General features: G+C 40.9%; 1 protein-coding gene across 1 annotated transcript in view; it reads left to right on the forward strand.

Moving 5' to 3' along the window:
* SOX6 (SRY-box transcription factor 6) overlaps positions 1 to 13,234 on the forward strand; it is a 386,921-nt gene that overhangs the window by 341,426 nt on the left and 32,261 nt on the right. Inside the window, 1 exon segment of the mRNA XM_039911374.1 lies at positions 6,274 to 6,382. Coding sequence (XP_039767308.1) covers positions 6,274 to 6,382 — 109 coding nt within the window.

A 13,234-nucleotide genomic window follows, 5' to 3' on the forward strand; every position in this document is an offset into this window, starting at 1 on the left:
ATCCGCCACTTGTCTGCTTTATGACCTTGGGCAAGTCACTTCACTTCTCTGTGCCTCAGTTACCTCATCTGCAAAAATGGGGATTAAAAAATGTGAGCCCCACGTGGGACAATCTGCTTATCCTGTATCTCCCCCAGAGCTTAGAACAGTGCTCTGCATATAGTGAGCACATAACAAATACCAAATACCAACAATTACCATCGTTATTATTATTATTATAAGTATCACAATTACGATTATTATTCGTGAGTAGGATTAAATGTGGGGTTTTCCAGCAGCAAAACAGATAACAATTTTTGAGCAACTATGAGGTACAGAGTATTCCAAGCTAGTGACCCCTGAGGGATTTCCAGTGAAACGAGGAGACAAACATCAGTTGCTTAATATTAAAAAGTCCATGGTGTGAGAAATGAGATGCACTGATGAACACGAGTAAATACATAAATAACAAATGAACAGGTTTGTGCACGAATATTCAGGTGACTCAGCTGTGTGACTGTGGGCAAGTCACTTAACTTCTCTGTGCCTCAGTTACCTCATCTGTAAAATGGGGATTAACTGTGAGCCTCACGTGGGACAACCTGATTACCCTCTATCTACCCCAGCGCTTAGAACAGTGCTCTGCACATAATAAGCACTTAACAAATACCAACGTTATTATTAAACAGAAGAGCGGGGAGTTGATCAGGGAATGCTTTCCAGAGGAGGTGACTTTTTAGGAGGACTTTGAAGTAGATAAACCCAAACCCGGTTCCAGTACGCATAGAACGTAAGCTCCCCCTCTAGACTGTAAGATCATTGTGGGCTGGGAATGTTCCATTTACTGTTATATTGTACTCTCCCGAGTGCTTAATACAGTGCTCTGCCTGCAGTAAGTGCTTAATAAATACGACTGAATGGTATTTAAGCTCCCACTGCATGCCACGCATCTGAAATAAGTGGTTGGGAGATATTACAAATGTGTCCATTCTAGAATTGCTCCCTGCCCACAAGGAGCTAACTTTAATGCAGGGAAAGATGTACATTTTTTTTCATGAAATCAGAATAAATGGTGGAATGTGCACTCAATTGCACATATACACACATGCTGAGGAGGGGTATAGATAGATTCAGAAGTACATTCATGAGGAAGGTAGACATCACATGCATTGGAAAAGCATTGGCAATTGATCGGAGATAATCAGTCAGTCCTTTAATGGCTTACCGTGTGCAGAGCACTTGTGCTAAGCGCTGCTTGTGGGTGAGGGGCAGTTAAAAGGTTTGCTTGGGAGAAACGAAGAACAGTAGGTGAGATTCCCCCAAAGCATTGGACCATTTGGGGGAAATGGCCAACTCTCATTTAAGGTGGGACAGAGATTTTGCCTTATCCCTTAAATTTTCCCACTATCTAGACACTATGGGGATTTCAAGGCAAGAGTAAAGTATTGGCTTTTATTCCCATTTGATACATTTTTATGGATTTAAGTTAGATTTTAAAGCGTCTCAAGTCTCGAAACTCAGTGTCTTGGAATTTAACCACATAATTTCATTTGACATTAGTAAGAATCACGCAAATACCTCTGTTCACCGTCTAACCCCGAGATTATATAAGCATAGATTTTTTTGTTTATTGTCAAGCATATACGCGGGAGAGTTGACAATTAGCTAATAACCCCCAGATGGATTCATTTAGACTGGTTTGTGTAGAGTAGCCTGATTATAATATATTTTACTTGTGATGGCAACATGGAATAATTACTCGTACCTATTGTAACTAAAATATTGTCTACAGAATTTGTAATGGCCCTCGAGGCATATACTCGGCAGCTTCTGACCCATATTAACCCCCGACTTTAGAAATTGGCTTTTGAAACAGGGTTTGGTAACTGCTTCTGAACTAGACTCTTGAAATTAAAGTTATTACATCATTGTCCAACCACGTCTGCTTAAACAAAATGTATTTGTTTGCTAAATGAAAAAAAAAATCTCTCACAACCATCAGTATGTATGCCATTTTCCATTTCAGTTTTCAGCATACTAATTTCAGATGTGGAGAAAGCGAGCATGTTGAAATAATTTGAGGCATGGGTATAGGCTGATCAGTCTTGGTAATCCAGAAGGGAGGAGTGCCCAGAGTATTATTACATTTCATATATTGTTTTTCAGGAGATGGCTGCAATCAGTCATCTTCTCGCATATGGTTTGAAAAAAGCTCATCTCGCTGGCAAGTAAACTGTTATTTAAGTACACAATCCACTCTACTCCTGAAACAGTTTTGCCAAAGTTATCCAAGTATTCTCACATGCTTAAAGATGGTATAAATATCATTTATAGCAAGCAGTTTACTTCAGACTATATGGAATGCCTTCCTGCTCCCCTGATCTAAGTGTCCCAGTTTTACATTATGGTCTTTATTGCTTCTATTTGATGGAGTGATCAGTAAAAATTTAATGACACTATAAAATAATAAAAATGTCATTAATTTACCACGGATCTCGGATGCAGGGGTTGTAAAGTTACATTAATAAACAGAATATTTTTTACAACAAAAAGCATTGTTACGTGGGAACATATAAATAACGCACATAAATTTAAGAGCAATTTTAGTGTTAGCACACACATTATTATGGAATAGCCAATAAGTGTATAAAACATAGTATATAAAATTTTATGAAAATATACTGGGCACATCAAAAATTCAGCTTTTATCTAAGTGCAAAGAAAAACCATTATTGTGTGCTTACTGTTTCATTGCTGTTCTTTCACAAGATCACAATTTTACATTTGTTTCCAGTCATAAGAAGTTTGCCATTTTCCGGAGGAAGACAAACTCTTGCCCATTTCAATTCAGTAAACCCAAAATGGTTCTTTTTCTTTATCCCCTGCAAAGGAAGAATTGATCATCCCTGCCACGGGAGTGAGGAAAAAGTTCCCAATTTAATGCAAAGTTAAAAAACCCGGAGGGTTGAGGGGTTTTGCTCACTGACTCTAGAAATAAGGGATAATAATCTAGCAGTCTATCTGTCATCACTGAAGCTGCTCCGTCATTGACTGTGATAATATGTGAATATGATGGATGCCACCATCTTGTGGCTTGTAACGTTTAACATTCATCAGCTCTCACTAAAGGGGGCTTTATCATTTAAATATCTTTATTTAATATGCAACATCTACCTCATTCATCATAATTTCAAAGCACTTAGAGAACCAACCGTCCTCTAAGCATAAAGGAGCAGAATTCAATTTTTTTTTTTTTGGTAACTTTTAGGTTTTCTGCGTGTTTTGTCACTGATATTGCCTAAAGAAGTGCCTAATCATGTTGCCGTTAGGAAAATGAAAATTTCACTCCTATTGTAAAGAATAGGAATTTTTCGGTGGGGGTATTTTTAAGTTAGCAGTTGAATGCTGGTTTTTTTCTTTAATCTTCAACATTTACATATTTTTGTTTATGAGGGTGCCAGCATAGAAATAAATGAGGTCTTCGTTGAAATTCTTGAATTTAAGGGCACAGGTAAACCTTGTTGTTCATGTGCTTCTTTTGGAAGCGCGCCCACCTAGGTCCAAGAGTTTAAAGATATTAGGGCTAGGACATAATCCGTATAAGTCCTTGTCTCTACACAGAGCATGCATTTTGGTGGTAAAATATTCGAGAAGGAATTTTAGGGGTCCTCTGGCTACAAAATTAATGATCATTAGTGATCAAAATTAGCGGTCATTATTTGGTGACGGGAGGTTCTTGTCTCTGTGGGTAAGAATCTGGTGAATGGATATTCGGAGGTATTGTTTTGAAGAAAGTGAGAAAACCCGGGATTCAGTCTGGAGTGATGCACAAAATTTACCTTGCCATAAAAACCACTGCACTTGTACTGTCGCTGTGATTTTTATTTTCAAACAAATATTCTTTTAAATTGGTAAAGTGACATGGTGGTGCTTTGTTCAGAATCATCTTTTAGAATTGTTTGCCTCTCTGTCAAATGTTCTTTGCTATTGCATACCTTGTAAAAATATTGAGAGTTTAAAATACCGTTATCTACAACACACTTGTTTTTAATGAAGTCAAAGAAAATGGATGACTTCAAGACTAATTTCTTGAGTGTGATTCTATTTGCGAATAGTCATTCTGAATGTTTTTAGGAAGGTTTTATAATAATCTGATATTATTGAAATGTAAGGGCACTTTGTATTTTTTATAGAAGGAAAGATATTCTCATTATGTAATCTTTGTTGTCTTAGTATTTTCCAAACATATCAGGTAATTTTCTCTTTCTTCTTCCTTGCCAAAATATTGGCATTCTTATAGGAACTTTATTTTTTTTAAAACTACGAATATTTTTCAGTAAAATCAAAAAGACTGAGTGACTAGAAAGATACGTGCAATATGCACTCTGGTAGGAGGTATGGCCTGTTGATTTTTTGAGTTGAAAGTTCTTTTCCCTCCCTTCTCAAATACAGTTCAAGGTTGTGCTTCCAAGAAGATTGCAGGTGTCACATCAGGGATCCTTCTGTCTTTAACATAAGATAGCTTTCAAATGCAAATATTTGAAATAAGAGACAATGTGATGAAAAAGATCGGCTATTTTGCTTCTCTAGTTCTCGTTGCTTTGATTTTTGTCTACAAATCCTGACAGCCCAGAATAATTCTCAAAACACAAACCCTGTTTCCTTGGGAAATGGATTTTTCTTCTTTCCCCATGGACAAAGCAACTTACTGTTATATTTAAGATTGCTACGATGGGCGTCCTTGCACTAGCAGGCCTATTTAAAAGCATGTCAGATAATTTAATGTTGAATTTTCAGTTTGTTGTACGTTTATTTTCTGTTTTTACAGCTGTTGTATGGAGAGAAGTTTCAATTCATTTGTGACTAATTAAGAAAACTTAACTCAGTTGGTAAAATTCAAACACCCAAATTTATGGTAGACCTTCAAAGAAGTTTTCTGCTTAAAATGGTTCCACAATTTGGGCTTAGGTAAAGGCTGTGATCCTATCAGGCTTATGCGGTGTTTCCTTCCAGTGCAGATTTTTTAAGCATATTACGTGATGAGGGGAGCGGAAAGAATTCCTGCACAATTTGACTGATGGGAATTAATTATAGAAATATAATGATATTCAAAAATAATCATATTAGAAAGCACAAATGGATTGAGACTGAACAAATGAGGCACAGCAGCTATCAAGTAATTGTATGTTTGCACTTTCAGAATATTTCCAAGTTTCTAAACATCTTGCAGAGGAGAAAACTCAAAATGTTTTTTTTTTCCTCTTCGTGTCTAACATGCTCAGTACAGAACTAGGTCATTGAACAATAGGCTAGAACGGTAATCAGCTCTCTGCTGCTGCATAATGCATTAAGAATAACATGCGGAAACTCTCCGCGGCGCTGAATGCTGGTATTTCGCGTCTGTAAATTCAAGCTGACATGACATTTAATATTGTTTTATAGTAATGAACAACAAGGTTTCATTCATTCCCAAGTATAACCGAATGCCAAGATTGGTCTGAAGCAGTAACAGCTACGCAAGAAGAGAGGCACAGTCTCTCAGATGAGTCCACTAAATTAATGATAACCACTGAGCATTTAGCCACTGATACCGTGTGCCACAGAGGGCTCTATTGTGAAGTGGTTCGACGCTGTCCCGCTCTGCCATCTTTGAAGTATTGGGTTAGTGAGGAAAATGCCTTTTCTAGGTGCTGAACAGGTCCCCGGCTCTCACGGGCTTTGCGCTTCGCTAGAAGCTGTGTCCTCCTTTTCCGTTCCCGTGGAGGCTCCGTTCAAACTCCTAGGCAAAATAATGGTATCTCCATTCCGTCATCTACTATTCCTTCTTTGAAATATTTGTCTTTGAAAGGCTCTTGCATAAAATTCAGACTTGTGTTTCCTCAGGAGTACAAATGCAAACTGTGATCTCTAAATGGGGGGAAATGCCTTTTCCATTAAATTTACCAGTGTGTTTTAATAGGGACCGCTCTTTCGAGTTCTGCATTTTAGGCGCTGAGCTGTCGATTGGTTTACTATAGCTAAACCAAAAGAAAGAAGAATTTCAGCCCACAGATCTGCCGTCTCCCTGCCCCGACTTCCCCTCCCTTTGCCTGGGCTGTCCCTCGAGGACCATGGGTGCAAAGTTCAGCCTGAAGTGAAGTCATCTTCAGATGTCTTCAGATGGCAGATTTGTCATAAAGAATGTCTGATTCTGGCTAGGGATCCCGAGAGACACGGGAACCGTTTGTAAAATGCCCCCCACCCCCGGAGCCAGCCGACTGCTCGTGTACATTTGACGATTCTTGCTTCTTCTAGGAAAGGACACGTTTTGACAACCTGGGCCCCCAGTTAACGGGAAAGGCAGCTGAAGATGGAAAATTGGGCCCTGGAGTCATCGACCTCACCCGGCCAGAAGATGCAGAGGGTGAGTTAGCGTTATGACTCCCGCTGTCTCCGCAGGCTGCTTTCCTGATTTTTAAAATCGGAGGGGAACATTTCACCTTGGGCTTCTGGCTTGCGTTGGTACCAATCCTTGACACTGGGTTATTTCTCAAAGCAATCCATGACACGGAGCTATTTCTTTCATGTAAGTTTCTGGGCCTTCATCAGAAAATGTATATGCCCTGGTGGTCGCTCCGCACAGATTAAGTAGTCTCTTGTCACAGACCGTATTGCTTTCTGATCGCTGTGTTATTTCACTGGGTGTTGTTGAAGACACCTTAATGTAACAAATCGGGGTAGCTATTTCTGTCCCTTTTCTTCACTATGTCTCCCCAAGAAACTATGAAAGAGATATTTTGTCACGCAAAGAAACAATTACTCTGGTTACCCTAGGATCACCTCCGGTGTTTACAGCAGGCTTGGTGTGCGGTGAATCAATCAATTGATAGAATTTATTGACAGCTTACTACGTGCAGAGAATTGAACTACACACGTGGGAGGGCACGATACAACAGAATTAGCGGATACATTCCGAAGTTAATGCCTAAAATTATGGAGTCCCCGTGTCCTTTAAGTCCAGTGCTAAACCCTCAATGAAGCAGTAGAAGAAAAAAAAAATCCCGGTTCTCAGACAGGGTGTTCTCCAACAGTACCGTTAAAGTGTTCGGTTTAAAAAAATAAAAGAAAAAAAGTACAGCAGCAAATCAGCAGAAATTGTTCTCAAGGGGCCGAGTCCAATTTGAGTTAGGTCAGTGCCTCGGTAGTAATGTTGCCTGGTTATTTACTGTGTCATCATCACGGAGCACTGACTGGTTTTCCCGTTAGTGGTTGCTTTGGCAGAAACCCTCCTACAAGTCAGGGAAGATTAATTTGTTTTCTTCAGAGTAACACAATACCCCTCCGTCTCTGGCTCCGAACAGAATTCCTTCTTTAGCCAGGGAGGCAGAGTCCCTTTCCTACCCTTTCCAACACCAAAGTGTGGCTTTCATATTTTGGGATCTCAGGAAAGATGATGGGTGGGAATCAGGTCTGTCATCGTATTTTCCCAAGCACTTAGTATAAATCTTTGTGAGCAGTAGGTCGTCATGGCACTTATGGACATACCTGTAATTAATTTATAGGTATTAGTGTGTATCGCCCCCTCTAGACTTTAAGCTTCTTGTGAGCAGGGAATTCGTCTACCAACTCTGTTATCTTGTACACTCCCAAGCTCCTATTATATGCTCTGCACACAGTAAGCACTCGGTAAATGTGATCGATTGAGCACAGACCCATTTGTGACTATATCTGCTCCAACCATTGCTGGGAGGAATTTGGGCAGGACAGACTGTCACAAGTGCACTCTTAGCAGCGTCCATGGCCCCTAGACTTCCTCACCTCACAATAATGAGCAATTATGGTACTTGTTCAGCGCTTACTGTGTGCCAGGCACTGTACTAAGCCCTGGAGTGGAGGCAAGTAAATCAGGTTGGACACAGTCCCTCTCCCATGTGAGGCTCACAGTCTCGATCCCCGTTTTACAGATGAGATAACTGAGGCCCAGAGAAGTGAAGTGGCTTGCTCGAGGTCACACAGCGGTCAAGTGGCGGAGCTGAAATTAGAACCCAGGACTTTCTGACTCCCAGGCCCGTGCTCTATCCACTACCTCATGCTGCTTACCTGGAACTGTAATTGGTGGACTAGGGCAACCACACAGAAGACGCTTGATGCCTCTGAGTAGATCTGAGGATTCGTAATCAAAATGGTGGCATTTTGGCCTATTGGTCTTTGAAGCTTGCCTCCTCCCGGGACTTATCCCCACACAGACCCTCTCCCTTTCTCCCGCTTCCCCACCCACACCCTCAAAACGGGTCAGATCACGGGCTTGGGAGTCAGAAAGTCCTGGGTTCTAATTCCAGCTCTGCCACTTCTCCACTGTGTGACCTTGGGCAAATCACTTCACTTCTCTGGGCCTCAGTCACCCCATCTGCAATATGGGGATTTATTCTGTGAGCCCCATGTGGGAATCGGACTACGTCCAACCCAATTAGTTTGTATCTGTCCCAACCCTTAGTGCAGTGCCTGGCACAAAGTAAGCTCATAACAAATACGACAAGAAAATTAATCAATTTTATCGAGCACTTACTGTGTGCAGAGTACTATACTGAGTGTTTTGGAGAGTACGATAATAATAATAATAATGTTGGTATTTGTTAAGCACTTACTATGTGCAGAGCACTGTTCTAAGCACTGGGGTAGATACAGGGTAATCAGGTTGTCCCACGTGAGGCTCACAGTTAATCCCCATTTTACAGATGAGGTAACCGAGGCACAGAGAAGTGAAGTGACTTGCCCACAGTCACACAGCACACAAGTGGCAGAGCCGGGATTTGAACTCATGACCTCTGACTCCCAAGCCCGGGCTCTTTCCACTGAGCCACGCTGCTTACGATGTTGGCTTAAGTCTGGGCACCTCTGATCTGAGGGATGGTGGCATCAAGAGTCCTTGTAGTGGATCATTCCTGGCAGTAGGGAAAATTTCCACAGGCCCCTAAAGATATCTCCTACACTGGGAGTTTTAGAGTCTGAAGCCCAAGTATCTAAAGTATTTGGTTCATAGTGAGTTACACAGAATGAATCCTCTGGTCTTTGAATATACTGTAAAGCATCCAAAATCCCAGAGCTGTCTCACACCTTATAATAATAATAATAATAATAATAACGTTGGTATTTAAGCGCTTACTATGTGCCGAGCACTGTTCTAAGCGCTGGGGTAGACATAGGGGAATCAGGTTGTCCCACGTGGGGCTCATAGTCTTAATCCCCATTTTACAGATGAGGGATCTGAGGCACAGAGAAGTTAAGTGACTTGCCCACAGTCACACAGCCGACAAGTGGCAGAGCTGGGATTCGAACTCATGAGCCCTGACTCCAAAGCCCGTGCTCTTTCCACTGAGCCACGCTGCTTCTCATCCCAACTTCTGTTTCATTTGAAGGCGTTTGAGGATGTTTGAGGATTGGGGATTGGCTTATCCATCTTCTTGTTGATTGATGATTGAGCCTTCAGAGTAAATCAGTCGATCAATCAGTCTTTTTTTGTTTTTATTGAGTGCTCATTTGCATGCAGAGCACTTGGCAGAGTACAGTATAACCGATTTGGTAGACATGTTCCCTGCCCACAAGGAGCTTGCAATCTAGAGGGAGGAGATTACAGTCTGTGCATTCATTTTATAGCTAAAATCAGTAGATATTTTCCTTCCCTGGGGAGCCTTGTGGTTTGCTCATTTGACCACAGGCCTGAGAGCCATGGATACCTGTGGCTGGTTTTGGCTGAAACCAGATTTCCCCCAGATCCCCAGGCAACATATCACTTTCCTCTTTTCACCCCTGTTTCTTCTCTGTGAAATGGGTATAAATAGATGCAGCTCCTCCTCATATATTCTACTGGGATAATTCCTTTGTTGATGCCAATTACTTTGTAGTTGGAAACATCCCTGGAGGAACATAAAAGTCTTTTTTTTTTTTGACCTGTCCATTGTAAGAAATCAAAGAAAAAAGTTTTTCAGAAAAATAAGCTGTTTCTTTTTACTCAGCATACCTTATAAAAGCATTTGCTAACATAATATATCCAAACTACCTCCTGCGAAAGTCCGTTTTATAGTCGGAATGTCTACATTCAAGGTTACATCTATTTAAGTTAATGCCCTCTTTGGGAAATTTTTTTTTGGTGACTTTTCTGTTTATCCTTCATTTCCCTTCTCTCTCTTTTTCAGTATAGTCAGTAAAGCAGCATCACCTAGTGGAAAGAGCCTGGGCCTGGGAATCAAAGGACATGGGTTCTAATCCCAGCTCTCCTACTTGCCTGTTGTGTGATCTTGGACACTTTCATTCACTCATTCAGTTGTATGTATTGAGCACTTACTGTGTGCAGGGCATTGTACTAAACACCTGGAAAAGTACAATGCAACAAAAAACAGTGATATTCCCTGCACACAATGAGCTTACAGTATAGAGGTTGTAGAATCTAGAGACTTCAAGCATTTAGTACAGTACTCTGCATACAGTAAGCACTCAAAAAATAAGATTGAACTTCTGTGTGCCTCAGTTTCCTTATGTATAAATTGGAGACTCAATACCTGTTCTCCCTCGTACTTAGACTGTGAGCCCCATGACAGGCAGGAATTGTGTCTCACCTGATTGTCTTGTATCTCTCCTAGAGTCTAGTACACTGCTTGGCACATAGTAAGTGCTTAGCAAACACCAGAACTACTATTAGCTACTTGTGTCCCATGCCAATTGTCTGGTCCACATAGACTATAGTAGCCCAGATGGTGAAGGCCTCTGAGGAGGCTTTCCTCTGAAACTAACCTGCCATCTTGGGATGGGGTGGCTTGTGGAGAGTGTGAGTTAATAAATGAATGCAGGCTACCTGGTTTACTACTAGTGGGGCTAGATAGCATTTGCAGCCAGGGGCTGGAAACCAATCACAGCTTTCGCTGATTTGGTGATATTCTCCCGCATCTGTTTTTTGGGTGTTTTGGAATAGTAGTGCTTCGTATTTGCCGGACCCTGTTCTAACTGCTGGGGTAGATACAAGGTAATCAGGTAGGACCCAGCCCCTATCCCACATGGGGCTCACAGTCCTAATCCCCATTTCACAGGTGAGGTAACTGAGGCACAGAGAAGACAAGTGATTTACCCAAGGTCACACAGCAGACAAATGGCAGAGCCGGGATTAGAACCCAGGTTCTTCTGACTCCAAGGCCCGTGCTCTATTCACTAGGATGCACCGCTTCTCTGTTTAAGTGTGAGGTGAAGGCCAGGCCTGGCTAGGGTATGATGCATCATGAGCTGTTAATATCATAGTTGGGGGAAGACACCAGGCACATTCTACCTTCTCAAGTTTTTCCCTTTTCTTTCTCTCTGACAGACTAAGTAAGAAATTACTCTGTTGGGTCCAAACACCTCAGGGGAAATATTTGGGAGACAAGACTCTCACTTAAAAATGGGGCCCCGTTCACTGCTGTTTCTTGGAAAATTTCCGTTGTCAGTCAGGCTTCAGTACCAATTGAGTGCTCAAGTGTGCAGCATTCCAAACAAGGAAATTCTAAGTATCCTAGGTCCTTATTCCCAAACTTTGGCCAATGGGACAAAATATTCCAAAGAGGCGACTGGCTGACTGGATTCGTTTATTCGACTGACTGGATTCGTTTATTCGATTGTATTTATTGAGCACTTACTCTGTGCAGAGCATTGTACTAAGCGCTTGGAAAGTACAATTCAGCAATAAAGAGAGACAATCCCTTCCCACAACGGGCTTACAGTCTAGAATCAGGTGGATCAAGCCTTTCTTCACAATCAAATAAAAAAAGTTAGAAAAAAACCCAAAAATTATAAACCTGAAAGCTAATGGCCAACAGAATTTTATTTTTATAAATTCAGCCGTTGGTTGGCTTGTATGATGCAACCAGAGGCATAATTTTAATCTAGTAGAAAGTTGCATTTTGTCATTTTGTACTGAGTTGTTTAGAATACCCTACTGTTTCAGCTCTTTGACCTTGGCAAGTCACTTCTCTGGGCCTCCGTTACCTCATCTGTAAAATGGGGGTTGAGACTGTTTCCAGCCCGATTTGCCGGTGTCCACCCCAGTGCTTAGTACAGCAGCTGGCACATTCATTCATTCATTCATTCATTCGTTCATTCATTCATTCAGTCGTATTTATTGAGTGCTTACTGTGTGCAGAGCACTGTACTAAATGCTTGGAAAGTACAATTTGGCAACAAGTAGAGACAATCCCTACCCAACAATGGGCTCACAGTCTAGAAGCGGGGAGACAGACAATAAAACAAACCAAAACAAGGAGACAGGGACATAGTAAGCAATTAGAAAATACTATTATCGTTATAATTATTATTATTACCACTCTCCCTCCTGAATTGATCTGCACTGAAAACTAGCCTAACATGTTTGGCTTCATCAAGATTTCAATTCACTGACAGCTTATAATTCACATATGGATTTGAGGATTAAAAAATATAAAATTATAGATATTTATTTTTTAAAAAAGATGAAAATCAAATTTTTAAAAAGATGTGCAAAGTTTCAAGCTTTAATTTAGTTGTATTTTTTGCAGTCCACATACATTGGCATCTGATTGGCAAGCTTTGAAAGTATCACTCCTGATCCGTATTTGCAACAGATTCAAATGACTGAATGAAAGCATTGTGAACACCACTTACTTTTTCGAGAGGGGATCAGACTCCATTGTCAATCCAGATTTACCAATATCCATACCTTGGTTTTGAGACGAAGGCTATGTTCAAGTAAGAAGTATCTGGTCTCAGACTGTGAGCCCATTGTCGGGCAGGGATTGTCTCTATCTGTTGCCGAATTGTACATTCCAGGAGTTTAGTACAGTTCTCTGCACACAGTAGGCGCTCAATAAATACAATTGAGTGAATGAAAGATGACAGTTACCTGCATTTAGAAATGACCACACCTTCCAGCTATGGCACTGTACTCTCCATCTAGATTTATGATGAAAGGGAGGATATTGACATTTTATCACACAAATGCATCAAATCACCATAATTCAACTGTGGCTGAATTCCAGTGGATTCATGAATTAAAAATCGATTTTGGCAGCAAAATCCTAAGAAAATAATATTTTAAGAAATATAATTCTAAGTTTTTTGGGGGGGTTTAAACCTAATTTAGAAAAAAAAGGGACTGGGGAGTAGATTTTGTTTTAAAGTCCCCAACGTTACTAATAATAGCTGACCCTGATTGGTCATAATGTGATTGACACCACAGAGGTCAGAAGACTGTACTGCACAGTACTAAGCGCTTGGGAGA

This window comes from Ornithorhynchus anatinus, chromosome 3 (assembly GCF_004115215.2).
Source record: "Ornithorhynchus anatinus isolate Pmale09 chromosome 3, mOrnAna1.pri.v4, whole genome shotgun sequence".
Classification (NCBI taxonomy): Eukaryota; Metazoa; Chordata; class Mammalia; order Monotremata; family Ornithorhynchidae; genus Ornithorhynchus; species Ornithorhynchus anatinus.